Source organism: Nicotiana attenuata, unplaced genomic scaffold (genome assembly GCF_001879085.1).
Source record: "Nicotiana attenuata strain UT unplaced genomic scaffold, NIATTr2, whole genome shotgun sequence".
NCBI classification, from domain to species: Eukaryota; Viridiplantae; Streptophyta; class Magnoliopsida; order Solanales; family Solanaceae; genus Nicotiana; species Nicotiana attenuata.
Genome location: NW_017670820.1, coordinates 77,967 through 94,501, shown reverse-complemented (window position 1 = coordinate 94,501; position 16,535 = coordinate 77,967). Strand labels below are relative to the sequence as shown.

At 34.9% G+C, this 16,535-nt stretch overlaps 3 protein-coding genes across 3 annotated transcripts; 2 read left to right on the top strand and 1 right to left on the bottom strand.

Annotated features, from left to right (window-relative positions):
* Window positions 1-271: 271 nt before the first annotated feature.
* LOC109243645 (peptide methionine sulfoxide reductase-like) lies at window positions 272-1,697 on the bottom strand. Its single transcript, XM_019410606.1, has 4 exons — window positions 1,426-1,697; window positions 1,089-1,318; window positions 728-1,008; window positions 272-515 (listed from the first exon to the last, which is right to left on the bottom strand). The coding sequence occupies exons 1-4, from the start codon at window positions 1,535-1,537 to the stop codon at window positions 374-376; spliced, it is 765 nt and encodes a 254-aa protein (XP_019266151.1). The 5' UTR covers window positions 1,538-1,697; the 3' UTR covers window positions 272-373.
* An 8,928-nt stretch (window positions 1,698-10,625) lies between these two features.
* LOC109243644 lies at window positions 10,626-13,016 on the top strand. The gene is made up of 2 exons (XM_019410605.1): window positions 10,626-10,760; window positions 11,154-13,016. The coding sequence occupies exon 2, from the start codon at window positions 11,198-11,200 to the stop codon at window positions 12,521-12,523; it is 1,326 nt and encodes a 441-aa protein (XP_019266150.1). The 5' UTR covers window positions 10,626-10,760; window positions 11,154-11,197; the 3' UTR covers window positions 12,524-13,016.
* Window positions 13,017-13,632: 616 nt separating this feature from the next.
* On the top strand, window positions 13,633-14,662 carry LOC109243643. Its single transcript, XM_019410603.1, has 3 exons — window positions 13,633-13,772; window positions 13,856-13,955; window positions 14,034-14,662. The coding sequence occupies exons 1-3, from the start codon at window positions 13,642-13,644 to the stop codon at window positions 14,289-14,291; spliced, it is 489 nt and encodes a 162-aa protein (XP_019266148.1). The 5' UTR covers window positions 13,633-13,641; the 3' UTR covers window positions 14,292-14,662.
* Window positions 14,663-16,535: the final 1,873 nt, after the last annotated feature.

The window sequence follows — 16,535 nt, the reverse complement described above, 5'->3', positions numbered from 1 at the left end:
GGCCTCGGGTCACCAGGGACCCCAGCCAAACATACGCACGAGTCCAAAATCATCATACGAACCTACCGTAATCGTCAAAACACCAATCCGGGGTCGTTTACCAAAAATGTTGACCGTTGTCAACTCCAGTCATTTTTAAAGGCAAAAATCACATTTTCTTTAAAAATTCACGTTTACATTTTTCGAAAATCGACACGGACCACATACGCAAGTCATAAATCACTAAATAGAGCTATGAAAAGTCTCGGAACACAAAAAGAAAAGCTAGTACTCAAAACAACCAGTCGGATCGTTACCATGCCATTATCAAATTTCAATTGGTTTCTGGTATAACATATATATAGAGTGAAAAAGAAAATAATGAAGTCACTACTTAAGAAGTGTGGCTGATTAAACTTCTCTTTAAATCTTGTATAATTTCATCACAAGTTGATCTGCATTGCTTGGGTAACAGACAAGTCGTCGATAATTGTGGTAACTTGTCCAAGATGAGTTCCACATCCAAAGCCAATACTCTGCACATTCATTGAATCGTAAACATACCAGCGGACAAAAACCAATGCATTTATACTTGTCATTGTACAAACCGACATAAATTCAAAATTTGGTCAAATGAGAAGAGCTTATTCATGGATCCCAAATCTTGTGTCAAAGATTTATGCAAAGCATAATTTATTAGGAGGAAATTTGATAAACAAAGAAGGGAAAAAGACAAGAACATATATACCCGTTGAATTTGCAAGCGATGTAGGAGTCCACAAATTGTTGAGTGCTGCGTAGGTTCAAACTCTGACAAAGCTTGTAATACTTGTGCAAATAATACTTCTGATGTTGGTTCTCCGCTAGAAAGAATTCGCAATTAATTTCTTTCGAAAATGGAGTTATCTTTGTAAGAATCCTCCTATTAAGCTTCATTTGTCGCCTTATCTTTGACTCCTGTGCTTGTTTCCTCTCTTCTTCTGTTGAACAGAATATTGCTGATCTCAGGTGCGTACTTAACCCGAAATTCTGCATAACATATATATATAAGCTTAAACTTATGTAAAATGGAATCAGAGAGAGTATTTAAGAGGAGATTAGATACTGACAAGGAAATGTTTATTGGTTGGATCATGAATTTCCCAGAAAAAATCACAAAGAGATGTGTAAGAAACGACTCTCTTGTCATATGTGATCTTCACTGCTTCAGTATGACCTGTTCTTCCTTCAGACACCTCTCTATAGGAAGGTTTCCTTATATTTCCTCCACAGTAACCAGTTGCCGTTTTTACAACTCCTTCTACTCGACCATATGCAGCTTCTACATCGTGGAATTTATCTGCAATTTTGACACATAAAAGCTTATAAGAGCTTGTCTTGTCACTAAAGTTAAAAGTACAATTTTTAAAGTTATAGAAATATGTCACTCGAGAAAGAGAGATGTACCTCCAGCAAATATTGCATGACAGAGGAATTCTGTCGGAATATTGTTAGCAGTTAACAGTGTGTTATCTGAATCTTGAGCTTTGCTCTGTCCGAGTAACTTGAAGTAACGCATAATTGAAAAAATCTGTACTTAGTCAGAAGTCACAGAAGGAGATGAGTGAATGGCCTCTAATTTATGGAGATTATACCTTAGTCTTAAGGGAAGAGGGATGACACATATATACAAACAAAAAGCTGCTTAGTATGAACTATACAGCCTGATTCAACGCCACCTTGAAAAGTGCCTAATTTAAAAAACCGTGTGGCTTGTGGTCAGAGCCGGAACGCTAGGTGTCATCTAATAATGTTTCACAAAAGTTTGCTTTGTGTGTAAATAATATATAATTTTTAAAAATAATAATACTTATATATGTACAACGACTAGACACACCTTGAAAATCAACGTCGGACCCAAAATTTTATTCGAGCGGGATCAATAAAGTGAAATTTGTATGTTGATTTTTCCTTTTTCCAATAATGCTCATGATTTTATTTTTTTTTCATTTTGAGGTGGTGTTAAATACATAAAATAAACGGTAAATACAAGTTTATTACATATAAAACAATTAAAAGACATAAAAAAAAAATACACCAATTTGGACATACAGGTAACTCTAAATTATACAAATAATAAGTAATATAACATAAATGGTAACTCCATATGACACAAATAATAAATTTTAAAGGAAATATGAGCTAACAATTTTAATATATTACTTTAAATAGAATTAGTTTAAGCTAAAAAAAGTAAAGAAAACATACGGCATATGCTTATATATATGCCAGGTTTCAACCCACGCATTCTATGGGAAACTGATCCCGCTGACCATTGAGCAACCCTTCGCAAAGTGGGTTCATTTATATTAAATGTACATTTATCAAGTGTAATTACACGTGCAAATAGTATAATTTTTTGATGAAGCGAATTCAGTTGAACCGCTTGCTCTCAGGTGGGTTCGCCCCTGTTGAAAATGATGCATTTACTATCAATTTGAAATAGCACGTAAAATCTTAAAGAATCATAGTGCTATATTTTTATTAACTTACGAGTCGATTACAGACCCACACCAGTTGCGTAAAATTTTTAGTAAGAGGTATCATCCAATGTCGCTTCGCAAAGCTTTTCCTTAAACGTAAATGATGTATTTTATTTTAAAAAATAACAATAACAACGAACACAGTATATTCCCATAAATGGGGTTTGAGGAGGATAGTGTGTACGTAGACCTTACCCCTTCTCCGAAGGAGTAGAGAGACTGTTTTTTAGAGACCCTCGGCTCAAAAAGACGGAAAAGACAAGAAGAGAAGGAAAGGGACAATATATTAGTTACCATTAAACAGAAACAAAAGAAATAATAACAGCATCATAAAAACTAGAAAATAGTTAAAATGCAATAACAAAACCAGAAAATAAGCCTCGATGCTATGAACAACGGAAGGATAGTGTTAACACAACATTAACCACTAGCAGTCGAAGGTCAAACCTATCAAACTAGCCTCACCCCCGGACTCGACTACGTCCTAACCTACAACCCTAATGCTCAACTTCCACACCTTCCCATCAAGGGTCATGTCCTCGGAAATCTGCAGCAACGCCATGTCCTGTCTGATCACCTCTCCCCAATACTTTTTAGGCCTCCTTCTACTTATTCTTGTACCCGCCAAGGCCATACGCTTGCACCTCCTCACCGGAGCATCAGGGCTCCTCCTCTGCCCGTGCCCGAACAACTTGAGCCTCGCTTCCTGCCTCTTGTCATCCATAGGAGCCACGCCCACCTTCTCCTGAATAACTTCATTCCTTATCTTATCCTAAAAATGTCTTCATCATCTTTAACAAAGTACGAATCATAAAAACTCGATTGGGGTCTAGTTTTACTCTATGGGAGATTAGGATGAGATCTTCCATGGTGTTACAATAGTTATAGAAGGCAATTGATGAGGATTTTCCTGGAAGATGAAAGAGTAAAAGAAGGCAGACCTGAAGAAGAGGGCTTTCAGTGCGATCTTCATGAGCGTAGGGTCCAAACAAAGTTCTCTCCAAGAGTGGCGCTATATATTTTATGACTTTGATGACTATTGCACAAGAATGGTGTAGATTTATTTCTGAAAATAAAACATGCAGTATTTTCAGTATTTTTTTGAATAGATGATGATGATTGAGCGGCACTGACGAGCGCAAAATACAATACGAAATTAATGCTCGCTAGCTAAAATAGTATAGTTATGATTATCGTCTCCATAGGGATAGAATTTAAACAATGTTCATAGCTTAACGCTATTCAAGATGATTAACACGCCGGTTGGGATGATTAATAATTAAAATTAACTATAAAACTAAAACAATTAAAATTGATCACTGAAAGAAAAGAATTGAGCAATACCAAAATATCAACGGGAGAAATAAAAGCCGTGATAGGATAGGTGCAAGATAGCTATTTGGGATCCAACTCTAGTTCAGTTCACTCTAATGTTCTAATGATTCTCTTGAATTTACTCGATGATTAATTCAAACATGTAATTAAAACGCCTCTCTCGATTAAATCTTAACTCTACAAGGTGAACTAATATAAGCACTGCAAAAATATGTATGCATGCGCTACTGGATTGGTCTTCAGAAAAACGTATTTATTCTCATAACTTGATTTAATCAAGAATTAATCAAGCTCTTTCGATTATTTAAGAGAATTATAGAATTAAGCCAAATAAAATAATGTAAGATAACCACCACAACATTCCTCTTTCGATTAAATAAAGTGGTGAATAAAGTTGCAAACAATTCAAAACTCCATAAGCGAATTCAAGCACAAAACTAGAGTTAAAAAATAAAAACACAATATCTGTCAAACTCTAAGGGAAACTGCTCCATATTCATGGAGAAAATCATCACAAATAAAGTTGAATAATAAGAAAATATGAATTCAATCCAAACTCGGGTGTTGAGTTGAGGAAGGAATGATGAGTCCTTGTGCTTTGAGTCTCCCATGCTCTTCCAATATTCCGTAGGTCAAAAGTCCTCTAAAATCATATTGTTGGTGTATTTATACCATGTAGTAATGGGCCAGATGAAACTACCTTTTCTGAGCCGAAACAGAATAATACTTTGAGAAATTTGTACAAGCGCACCGCGCCTAGCGCCGCACCATGTGGTATGGTAGTGGGGAAGTTCAAAGAGCAGTTTCTGACAGGCAGCAGCAATTTACACAGCTGCGCCGCCCAATGCGGCGCGGCGGTGTTAGTTTTCTAGAGTAATTCATTTTCTTTACTTTATGACATCCAGACTTGGCTCCCGACCCCCGAACGCGATCCCGATCTTTTACGCAGACTTCGAAGCTCCAAATTGTTCAATTTAGCTCCAGATTATCTTTTTAACTCAGAATCACTTCCTACAAGGCTTAAAACACATAACAAGTGCAATTCATTATCATTTAAACTCAAACACAAGTAAAATACAGTAATTAGAGTGCAAACTATGAGTAAAACACGGGTTTCTACCCCACCATCAAACAGGCAAAAGGAAAAGTTAAGCATCTTCAAACTAACAGGGGATTGAAGATTTTCAATTCAGAGCTCAATAATTTCTGCATCAGAGGCAGCATATTGAGACATCACTCTGTGTCGGAACACCACAACAAAATGGTGTTACAAGATATATGAACAGAGCACTTTGTGATAGGCATGAAATATTCTTTCACACTTATGTATTAGCAAGGATTTTTAGGGTGAAGTAATCAATACAACTTGTTATTTTATCAACATATTTCCATCCAGAGTTATTGAGTTTAAAATTCGTTTTGAGATATGGTCTGGTTTGTCTGCTGATTATTCAAATCTGGAGGATATTTAGGTTTACTGCTTATGCTCATGTGAGAGATGGAAGACTTGAGTTGAGGGCAAAGAACCATATATTTCTAGGGTATGCAACTGGAGTGAAAGGTTATAGGTTGTGGTGCACATATCAAAAGACTCTAGGATTAATTATTAGTAGTAATGTTACATTTAAAGAATTTGCCTCACTGAAAAGTGAGAAGGTGAATGGAATAGCAGAAATAGATCGTGATGTCAGAGACTACACAGAGCTGGAATTGAATCTTCACTAACTCAAATTAGTAGTTCAGAAGTAGAGGAAGTGGAGAAGGTGCAAAATCTTGATCAAAGCGATATTGTTGATGTAACTGCGCAACAACCACTATAGCTTCGCAACAGGCAAAGAGAAGAGAGTTATCAACCGACCACAAAGGTTTGTAAAGATAGTTGATCGTAATCTTCTTGAATATTTAAATCCTGTGAAATTTACTTTATCTGCTGCAGAGACCAGTGATATGATTGTGTATAATAGCTATCCAAAAGCTATTTCGGGTGCAGACGCAGATAGACAAATGGCACTATAGCTAAAGAGATTGAGTCTCTTAACAAGTTAAGCATTATTTAGACTTGGTTGATGTGTGCAGTAATGGATATAGCCCGTGTGAGGATTGAAGGCAAGTTAGAGAGATGTTGTTCCTGTTGAAAAAAAGAATTTAAGCCAAGTGAAAGATTTGTTAATTATATCTTCAATTTTATGAATCCTAATTATATTATATTATCTAATATTTTTAGGAAAACCATAATCCCTATAGGTCGGAAAACCCCATTGTTCTAATAGATTTGGAAAAGAAAACTTATTGTCCTTGTGGGATTGAGAAAGTCGTTCTCTTATAGGTTTTTGAATAATTGAGATCTATATAGAGAGTTTGTAGTTGGAGATTTATTGTATTGTGTTTTTCTTCTCATTCATAATGAGCCCCGAGGATTAGGTAGATGAAACTCATTAAATTCTTGTGTTATATCTTTTTTATTTATTTGCTTTGTGTGTAATTGTGTACTAGTTAGTCCACAATCTTCCACACAGATAATATATGTATTTATAATAGACGAAAGGCAAATAGAAAAACAATACAAAACTAAATATAAATATAAGGTAAAATATAAAATCTTAAAATAATTAAAGTCTCAAACTGAAAGTCTTTATACAGGTTGAATTAGAATAATAGATCGAAATTGCTAGTAAAATATTAAATCTTATTCGCTGCTTCTTGTGGCGATGCGGAGAGAAAAGAAGCATAAAGGTACGATCGACTTACTAAATGCAATGGGGTGAAGTAATCTGATGGCCGTGTTGAATGGTAATAATAGTCGTAGGAACATGAATATACATCTGATGAGGCTAAGGTAATGTGAAGGATTTTGTTTGGACGGTGATGTTCTCAGCCTTGGTCGGATGATGTCTCGTTCTTGGAAAATCAAACCGTAATATAAAATTATATATGGTTTTCAAATTTATAGACACTAGTATAAATTGTACTAATCTCTTGATCACTTAATTATTTAACTTAATTCATCATTTTTATTCTGCATCTCACCGATGTTACAGCAAACATGATTTTTCTTTGTTAAATCCAAATTAAGGATTTATATCAAGTATTGGACCCAATTCTCTTTGAATTTGCTTTTTATACAAAAGTAACTCTGATTTGAATGGGATACATATGATTCCTCATGACTCATATCATCATCATATAACTTCGCTAGTGTGAACTTGCTTACATTGTCGATCTCAAGCCAGATAAAGGAAGAGGATTATAGTACCAATGTAAAATTTACCATTTTATGATGAATCCTCATAATTTAACCTCTATACACTCACAGCAAAAAGTATTATATTTTCATGTCACCTAAAATATTGTTGAGTATTGGAGTTTTGATGATTAACAAAGTTTGTCCAGAGGAAATGCTCTAAAAGCTAGGTTCTCAAGGTAGCCGATGAAATTCTCTAAGAATCGGGTCCTCAAGGTCTCCATTGAAGGTTCTTACAAGGCATTAACTTTTTCACAAAGTTACTCGAGTTTGAGCTTGTTGGAAGAAGGCTGCTAACGTGATAAGGGTGGTTGTCCAAGAAGATATGCTTGCATAAGTGATAGAAAAGAGTCACAAAATCTGTGGAGTCCTTGGAACTTTAGGATTGCTGTCAAACAAGAAGTTGATTGAGTGTAGGACTCCCAAATATCTCGGAGTACATGGAAGTTAAATACTTTCCCTATGAACTGAGAAGACCATCCTTTTGCAGGTCAACCGTGGAACTACATTTTCAACACTCAAGTCTATTACAAGTCCTAGTGTTCTTCTTGAGTCAGTTAGTGAAAGTATTTTAGGAAATTGAGTTGTAATCAAAGTGTCATAACATAATTAGTGAGTTGAAGTAATTGTTTGAGCTTGTAAGTAAGAGTAACTTATAAGCCAAATAGTTGAAGCAGTAGAACTGGTGGGTATTGATTGACATGTCTTGTAATCGATACATTTGGCTCATGTGTTTTAGTGAAGTTGAAGTTAATATCCTACGTGGTAGGTTGTGATCTTTGCACCTTTGAGCCTGGTGATTTTCCACGTAAAAATTATTGTGCTTGTTTTACTGTTTATTTCGCTTACGCTTAAGGAGTAAGGTAATGAACCAGGTTCTTTAGTAATTTAGAAAGGCACTCAAACTTATAATTGGTATCAAAGCGGGTTCTCTCACATGTGGATAACACTTAGAAAGAAGCAAAGTAAGTTCCCCACCTGGGATTAACGAAAGACAATCAACTACTAGACCACCTCTATTCAACAGAAAATACTACAATTGATGGAGGCAAGAATAGAGGATTTTCTGACGGCTGAAGGCTATGAACTATGGACAATAGTGAATCCAGGTCCACTAACTCCCACTAAACAAAATGGGCAAAATGAAATTGTTCCCAACACCCCCTCTAAATTCATGGCACCAGATTTCAGAGTGATGGAAAAGAATGCAAAGGCCAAGAAGATCCACATATGTAGACTTGGTCCTGATAAGTACAATAGGATATTTGCGTGCTCTAATGCAAAGTAGATCTGGGATGCACTTCACACTGCTCGTGAAGGAACAAACCAAGTGAAGAGATTAATGATTGAACTGCTTATGGGGAACTGTAAGCTCTTCTCTATGAAAGAGTTTGAACCCATCCAGGAGATGATGACTAGGTTTACCATAATAACAAATTAACTGAAATCACTTGAAAAAGGTATTCACTTCCAAAAAGTTGGTTAGCAAGGTTCTAAGGATTTTCCCAGCTTCATGGGAATCAACAGTCACAGCCATCCAGGAAGCAAAGGAGTTGGATAAGATTTTACTGTATGAGTTTATTGGAAACTTAAAGACTCATGAGATGAGAATGTTGGAACTGCACGAGGAAGAACCAAGGAGGGATAAGGCCTTGATTCTTAAAGCATCCGAAGAAGATGAGTCTGACAATGATGATCTCGACCTTGCAATATTTGCTAAGTTCAAAAGGTTCATAAAGAATTCCAAAAATACATCTAAGAGAGAAAACGATGGCAAACCTAAGCAGATTGACAAAGCTTCATATGATGAGTGTTACAAGTGCAACAAACTAGACCACATGGTCAAAGACTGCCCAATGTGAGAAATTTAATAGAATAAAGAAAGAGTTGAAAAAGAGAAAAGGAAAAAAATGAAAGAGAAGGGCCTAAACAAAGGCAAAATCCTACGTACTACAAGAAAATTATAAAATTGTGACGGAATATTTGAGACGAAGCATGCTGTCATAAATTGTGACGGATTTGTGACGCATTTATGACAAATCAACCTTACATGGACAAAATTATCAAAAGATTTTATTTTTTCCTAAAAAATTCTAAGAGTAACGGATTTGTGACAAATTTGTGACAGATATGAAATTTAGTCTTTGTGACGAACATATTTTTGTCACAAAATTATGGCAGAAGAGAAGAAATGGCAATACTTTGTCAAAAAACCGTCAAAAATTTTGTGACAGATTATATTTTCCGTCACAATATTATAAAAGAGCAATTATCTAACAAAAATAATTTTGTGACAGATTTATTTTCCGTGACAATAATTTTTGACGGAACATTCAGTCACAATTTTAGAAACATTTGGACAACTTACAAATTTTTTCCAAAATATTTGGCCCACTTTTTAGTTTCCCCCGCCAAATATTTGGCCCACTTTTTAGTTTCCCTCCGCCAAACCTCTCATTCCACAAAACTCTTAAGACTTAGACCCATTTTCTCATTCCACTCCTCCCTGCTTGTCTCTCTCTTTCAACACAAAACACAAATGGCGATTCTTGTACCCTTCTAGACTCAACGCCACAGCAACACTTGTAGGTTTGGTTTTGCTCCAGCCTCTTCATCCACACTCAATAGCTTTTGGATTTTTCAATTTTTGTTCAGATTTGTCTATGTTTTTCTTGAATATTATTTTCCAAAGTGAATAACATTTGGGTATTGCTGTTGTGTTCTTCTATCTAAGCTCAGAAAACTCCAATTTAGCTAAAAAGCTTTTGCATGCAACTATTTTAGGTACAATTTTAAAGGGTCTTTATTAAGCTTTGATATTGGGTCATTCACTTGAAGTGGGTTTGAAATACTTCTGAGATAGGTGAGATTTTAGTTTCTTGTTTATGATTTGGTCTTAATTTTGAGCAAAGGAAAAGGCTCTAATTTCGCTAAAGGAAACAATTGTGCTTATTGTAGATATCAACTTTGTTATCTTGGAAAAAAGTAAAAAAATGAAGAATGTGCAGGCTTTTGTTTTCCAGCTTTTGAAAAGTTTTTCTATATGCTTAATAAATTTCTGATATTTTTTAGGTAGTAGTTTTCTAGTTACTAAGATGAATATGGTCCTTGTTGTTAAAACAAGACTCACCCCTATTTGAGCTAATTCATCATTGTAGTTCATAGACAATTCATCAACCTCCTCATAGGATATAATATTCATGGTAGAGTTACTGTCGCAATGGTTAGGAACTCAAAATTACTCTTAGTTGTCGAAAGGGACCGGGTGCGTAGGATAAGCCTCATATTGAGTGCATTTGAGCGTTTCAAAAATTCTTTAGGAGTGGTGGTGATTTTTAATTTGCTATAACTTGTGTTATTATACCTTCTTTTTGGTTGTTTTTGGTTATATATCTGCTATATATGTTGCTTCCTGACTCTAAATTGATTTATATCATTTTATTGCTGGAATCTCATAAAGTAAACTAAGTGCTCTTAAACAATATTAATTATCTTATTTATCTTGTCTAAATGTATTAAACTATGGTCATTTATATTTTTCTGTTTCATTCTCTTTTTTGGATCAGTTTCTTCAACATATAGGCAAGGAGTCAAGCACCTCCCTAGCAGAAAGATTAAAAAAGAAATTAACAGTTCCAAGAAGTACGCAGTTCTAGATATTTTTCTGATTTATCTAGTGAATGGTAATTTCTATTTCAATATTTGGCATTACATATATTTTTTCCTTGGGACTTTTATTGATGTTGATACAGTTAGGTAGGAAACTTGTGACTTTTCTAGTTATCATTGAATCTTGTTAAATTAGTGCCATTTTCTGTTGGATTCTATAGCAGAATGCAAGCTTGACATGTCTGCTTTAGTACAAATATGTTCTAATAGATTAAATTTTTACTTTTTAAAAAATAGCTACATAATAGACAACTTTAATTACAACAAATAATCTTGTTTGTCATCATGTAAGTTCTAACACATGTTTATTTTTTGTGTTAAAGTGTACAATATGAATAATTCTGATCATGAGTGGATGTATGCTAGAGTATTGGAAGATGGATTCATAAATCCTAGATTTATTATAGGGGTTGAGGAGTTTGTTGCATTTGCTAAAAGACATCCAAAATGCATGGATGGTGAAAAGCTAAGATGTCCTTGTAATCATCGCAAGTGTCGAAATAAAAATATTTTGGATGAGTTTACAATTATGACACATCTTGGGACGTACGGCTTTAAACCGAATTATTATCGTTGGTATCACCATGGAGAAAGTTATATGCCACATCCAACTGTACTTAGTGATCATCAAGAAGAAACTTTTGGTGAAACTATAAACTCTCAATCTCATAATGCATTTCAGTCTATGGTTTTTGATGTTGGTGGGCCTTCTTTTGATGGTAATATAGAAGAGGAACCAAATCCAACCATGCAAAATCTTTATAATATGCTCAAAGCATCAGAACAGGAAATTTGGCCGGGAAACCCACACGGACATTCGCAGTTGTCTGTCGTTGCTTGGCTTTTGAATCTAAAGGCAGAACATCATTTTTCTGAAAAGTTGTACGATGAGTCATGTCAATTTATATCAGAACTAATGCCAAATGATAACATAATGCCAGATAGCTTTTATAGTACCAAAAAGCTAATGCGAGGGTTGGGCTTACCAGTAGAGAAGATCGACTGTTGCAAAAATGGTTGTATGATTTATTGGCGTGAAGATAGCGAACTTGTCAATTTCAAGTTTTGTGCCCACCCTCGGTTCAAGAGATCAAAATATCAACAATACAAGGAGAAAACTAATATTTCTTATAAGAAGATGTATTATTTTCCTTTAACTCCGCGTCTACAAAGATTGTATGCATCGAATGTTACTGCAAAGCATATGAGGTGGCATTCTGAGCATGAAACAGATGGTGTCATGCGTGATCCCTCAGACTCTCCTGCTTGGAAGCATTTTGATCAAACACAACCAAGTTTTGCATCTGAAGTGAGAAATGTCAGATTGGGATTGTCCACTGATGGGTTTAATCCATTTGGTCAATCAGGCCAACAATATTCTTCTTGGCCTGTCATAGTCACGCCATATAATTTGCCACCTTGGATGTTCATGAAGGATGAATACATGTTTTTATCTGTGATTATACCTGGTCCAAAAAATCTAAAACAGAAAACTGATGTCTTCTTACAACCCCTCATTGAAGAGTTAAAAAATTTGTGGGAGGAGGGGGCACAAACATATGATATTTCAAGTAAGAATAATTTTAAAATGGAAGTTGCATTGATGTGGACAATAAGTGATTTTCCAGCGTATTCAATGTTGTCGGGATGGAGTACAGCGGGAAAATTAGCTTGTCCTTATTGCATGACAGACTCAGATGCTTTTACACTATCCAATGGTGGAAAGACCTTGTGGTTTGACAATCACAGAAAATTCTTACCATCAGGTCATCCGTAGCGAAGGAACAAAAGGTGGTTCAAGAAGGGTCAAGCAGTACATAAGATTGTATGTACTGAACAATCGGGTTTACAAATATTTAGGGAGATTGAGGATTTGGGGCTCAAGAAAGTCACAGAACTTGGTTCTGAAGCGATAAATGAAAGAATCGCAAAGAATAGTTTATGTGGTTGGAAGAAAAGAAGTATATTTTGGGACTTGACTTACTGGAAAACAAATCTTATTAGGCATAACTTTGATGTGATGCACATCGAGAAAAACGTGTTTGATAATATTTTTAACACGGTGATGAATGTCAAGGGAAAACAAAGGACAATGCCAAATCTAGAGCAGATTTGAAAATATTTTGTCATCGCCCAGAGTTGCATCAAGATGAAAGTAGCAAAAAGTATCCTAAAGCTTGTTATATGTTAGAAAAGAATGCAAAAGAAGTGCTTTGTAAGTGGTTGCAAGAGTTGATATTTCCCGGTGGCTATGTGTCTAACATGGGTAGATGTGTAGACATGAACAAGCTTAAACTCTTTGGTATGAAGAGTCATGATTGCCATGTGTTTATGCAACGCCTAATACCCGTTGCATTTCGAGAACTACTTCCACGAAATGTATGGCAACCATTGACGGAGTTGAGTCTTTTTTTTAAAGATCTCACCGCTACTGCAATAACAGAGGAACACATGGCACAATTAGAAAAAGATATTCCTCACACCTCGTGTAAGCTTGAGCGTATTTTTCCTCCGAGCTTCTGGGATCCTATGGAACACCTTTCTATCCATTTAGCTTACGAAGCACGTTTAGCTGGCCCAGTTCAGGGCCGATGGATGTATCCATATGAGAGGTAAATAAACTAAATTATGTTATAAGACACATAAATGTAATATATAAATGTATAACTAATTACATGTTGATTTACTCTATTGGTTGAAGGTATCTCCGCAAGTTGAAGAACATATAAAGTAAAAAATAAGAATAAAGTTGAAGGTTCTATATGCAATGCATATTTGGTTGAAGAAGCATCATCCTTTTGTGCGCACTACTTTAAGTCACATGTGTCGACAAGGCATAGGAAAGTGCCACGAAATTCGGATGATTGTAGGGTTGGAGGTGACAAATATCCCGAAATGCTTTCTATTTTCAAGCATGCTGGACGATCTTTTGGAAAGAAGAAACCAAGGAGGTTAGATGATAAAGAATATCATGCGGCTCGTACATATGTTTTGTTGAATTGTGATGAAGTGAAACCATATATAAGGTAAGTTAATCATCATGATATAAATATCAATATCAGTTGCGTACATTTGATATTGTTAAATTAAACTAGCTTTCTTTCATTAGAATTTATGAAGATACCTTGAGAGAAATTCAACCAAATATTCAAAATAGCGAGATTGATGCTAAACTTGAAACAGAGTTTGCAACTTGGTTTGAGAAATACGTAAGTCTTAATAAACTATTCCTTTTTTCTTGTAAAATATAATCTTAAATTGTGTTTAATTACCTGTAATGTCAATAGGCACATGATCCTTCATCGGGCATTAGCAATCAAATCATAAAAGATCTTGCAGAAGGGCCGTTATATAAGGTTAAGTCTTTTAATGGATATGTTGTAAATGGTTATAAGTTTCACACTGAAAGATATGGTTCAAGGAGATCTACCATGAACAGTGGTGTATGCATCAAGAGCTCTAGCCACAGTGCAGATGATATTGATTATTACGGTCGGTTGACAAAGATTTTACAGTTAGAGTATCCTGCATTACCAATCAAATGAACCGTGTTATTTAAATGTTCTTGGTTTGATCCAACACCAAAACATGGTACTCGAGTACATGCACAATATAATCTTGTTGATGTTAACAAAAGAAGGACCTTTAATAAATATGAACCATTTATTATGGCAGTGCAAACTACTCAGGTGTATCTTGAAACTTACCCTACTCTAAAGAGGACAACAGATGAATGGTTAGCTGTTTGTAATATAAAGGCACGATCTGTTGTGGAGATTTCAAAAAAAGCAGAACAACTTATTGATTCAGCTTTTCAAGAGGATGACATTCAAGTGCATGCAATTGATATTTCTGTAGATGAAACTCCCCATGCATTGAATGATCCTGATGGTTTGCTCATTGACATGGAGGAGGAGGAGGATGAGGAGGAGGGGGGGGGGGAGGAGGGAGGAGGGGGAGGACGAGGACGAGGACGAGGACGAGGACGAGGACGAGGAGGAGGAGGAGGAGGAGGAGGAGGAGGGGGATGATGAAGAAAGTGAATAAACTAAATGTTACTTGAAGTGGTAAAAGTTTATGTTTTTGAATGGATCTAATTTGAATTATCTCTTAGAACCAGTAAGGAGGAAAGTACTGTTTTATTCAATTTGGTTATGTCCGTATATTTTGTAATTTTTGTTGTACATCTTATCTTTTGTGTCCACAAAATGAATTGTTGTAACTGAAAGCTAGTACTTAATCTTATAAGGAACTTTGTTGCTTCAGTTATAAGCTGTACATTATATCTTTTGTATACACAAAATGAACTGATATAATGTAAAAGCTAATACTTTATCTTATAAGGAACATTGTTACTTCAGTTATTAAGATTTATTATGTTAAGAGTTATTTCATGAGATATTTTGTATGTATTCAAAGCTGTAATCCGTTGCTAATTAATAAACTTTTAAGAATATGAGTGACTCACCATCATCAGTTCCTGGTACTCCTAGTACTCCTGGAACTCCAGATATCACTGTTGGATCTACTACCGGCTCATGTCCATCTAGTCGGTCGGCCATCTCAGCTGTGGGAGAAAAGTAAGAAATAGTATTTTTGTATATATGTTTTATCTTTTAAAAATATAAATATCGTGAAATGTATTAGTTATTTATTTTTAATTTTGTTCAGGTTCGTTCCTAATGGTCATTCTATCTCGAAGACCATCACTGATACCTTTATGGAGCGGCAAGATGCTACTGGTTACACATGGAAGGTTGTCTGCCAATCCACTCGTGACTTCTATGGGTTAATTTCACTGGTAGTCATCTAACTTATCAGTTATTTCTCAAAAGTCACTTAACTATTTTTATCACTTAAAAGTCACTCAACTTTATTTTTGTAACTTTAAAATCATTCTGATTTAAAACCTACAAAATATCCAATAAAAAATATGACATGGCATTACATTTAATTAAAAAATCTAACAATAATGCTACATAAGCTTAAATAGACCATATCTAAGTTAGACCTATTTCTTCCTCAGCACGATTTGACCTATAACCAAAATGGATTATTAACATTTGAACAATTAACTGGACTAGCACTTTGATTTTGTGGTTAATCTGTAGACAAAGAAGTCTAATAAATTTAAGAAAAATTAGGTCTTTTGAATTTATCTTTAGGTTTTGGTTGTACATTTACGGTCAATGACACAATACATTGTCTCTTTCTTTTGTCCAAATTATCGCTATAGGTTGTCTACGATTGCGGTGTGTCAATTTCTACTATGCAATTTTTTTGTGGGTGTTTCTTACTGAGCAGTATTTTTATCTGTTAATATTGCTTAATAAGCAATATATTGACTTTAATGGAATAATAGTTTGTAAAAATAGGTTCTTATTAGCTTGTTGTTCTTGTCTGTTAGTGATACATTTAATTGTTATTAGAGATTGATTGGTAGTATTTTAACTTCATGGAAAATTATAAAATGCTATGAAGGATGCAAAAACTGGTTCTGTGCTAGTTCTGTTCATATTTTTAATGAAATTATAGGTGGTGATATTAAGGTTATTACGTAACAAATAAAGTAAGATATTTTTAGCACAAAATAATTGTTCTCTTCTTTTCCTTCTAATGTCAAAATATTAAAACCCATTGGGTTATGGGTCAAATCGAATTGTGGATGAAATGGGTCTAAATTGGGTGCGGTCCATCTAAGCTTATTTGGCAATATAATTAGATTTTTTTAATTAAATTTAATTCCATGTCATATTTTTATAGGATATTTTATAGGTTTTGAACTAAAA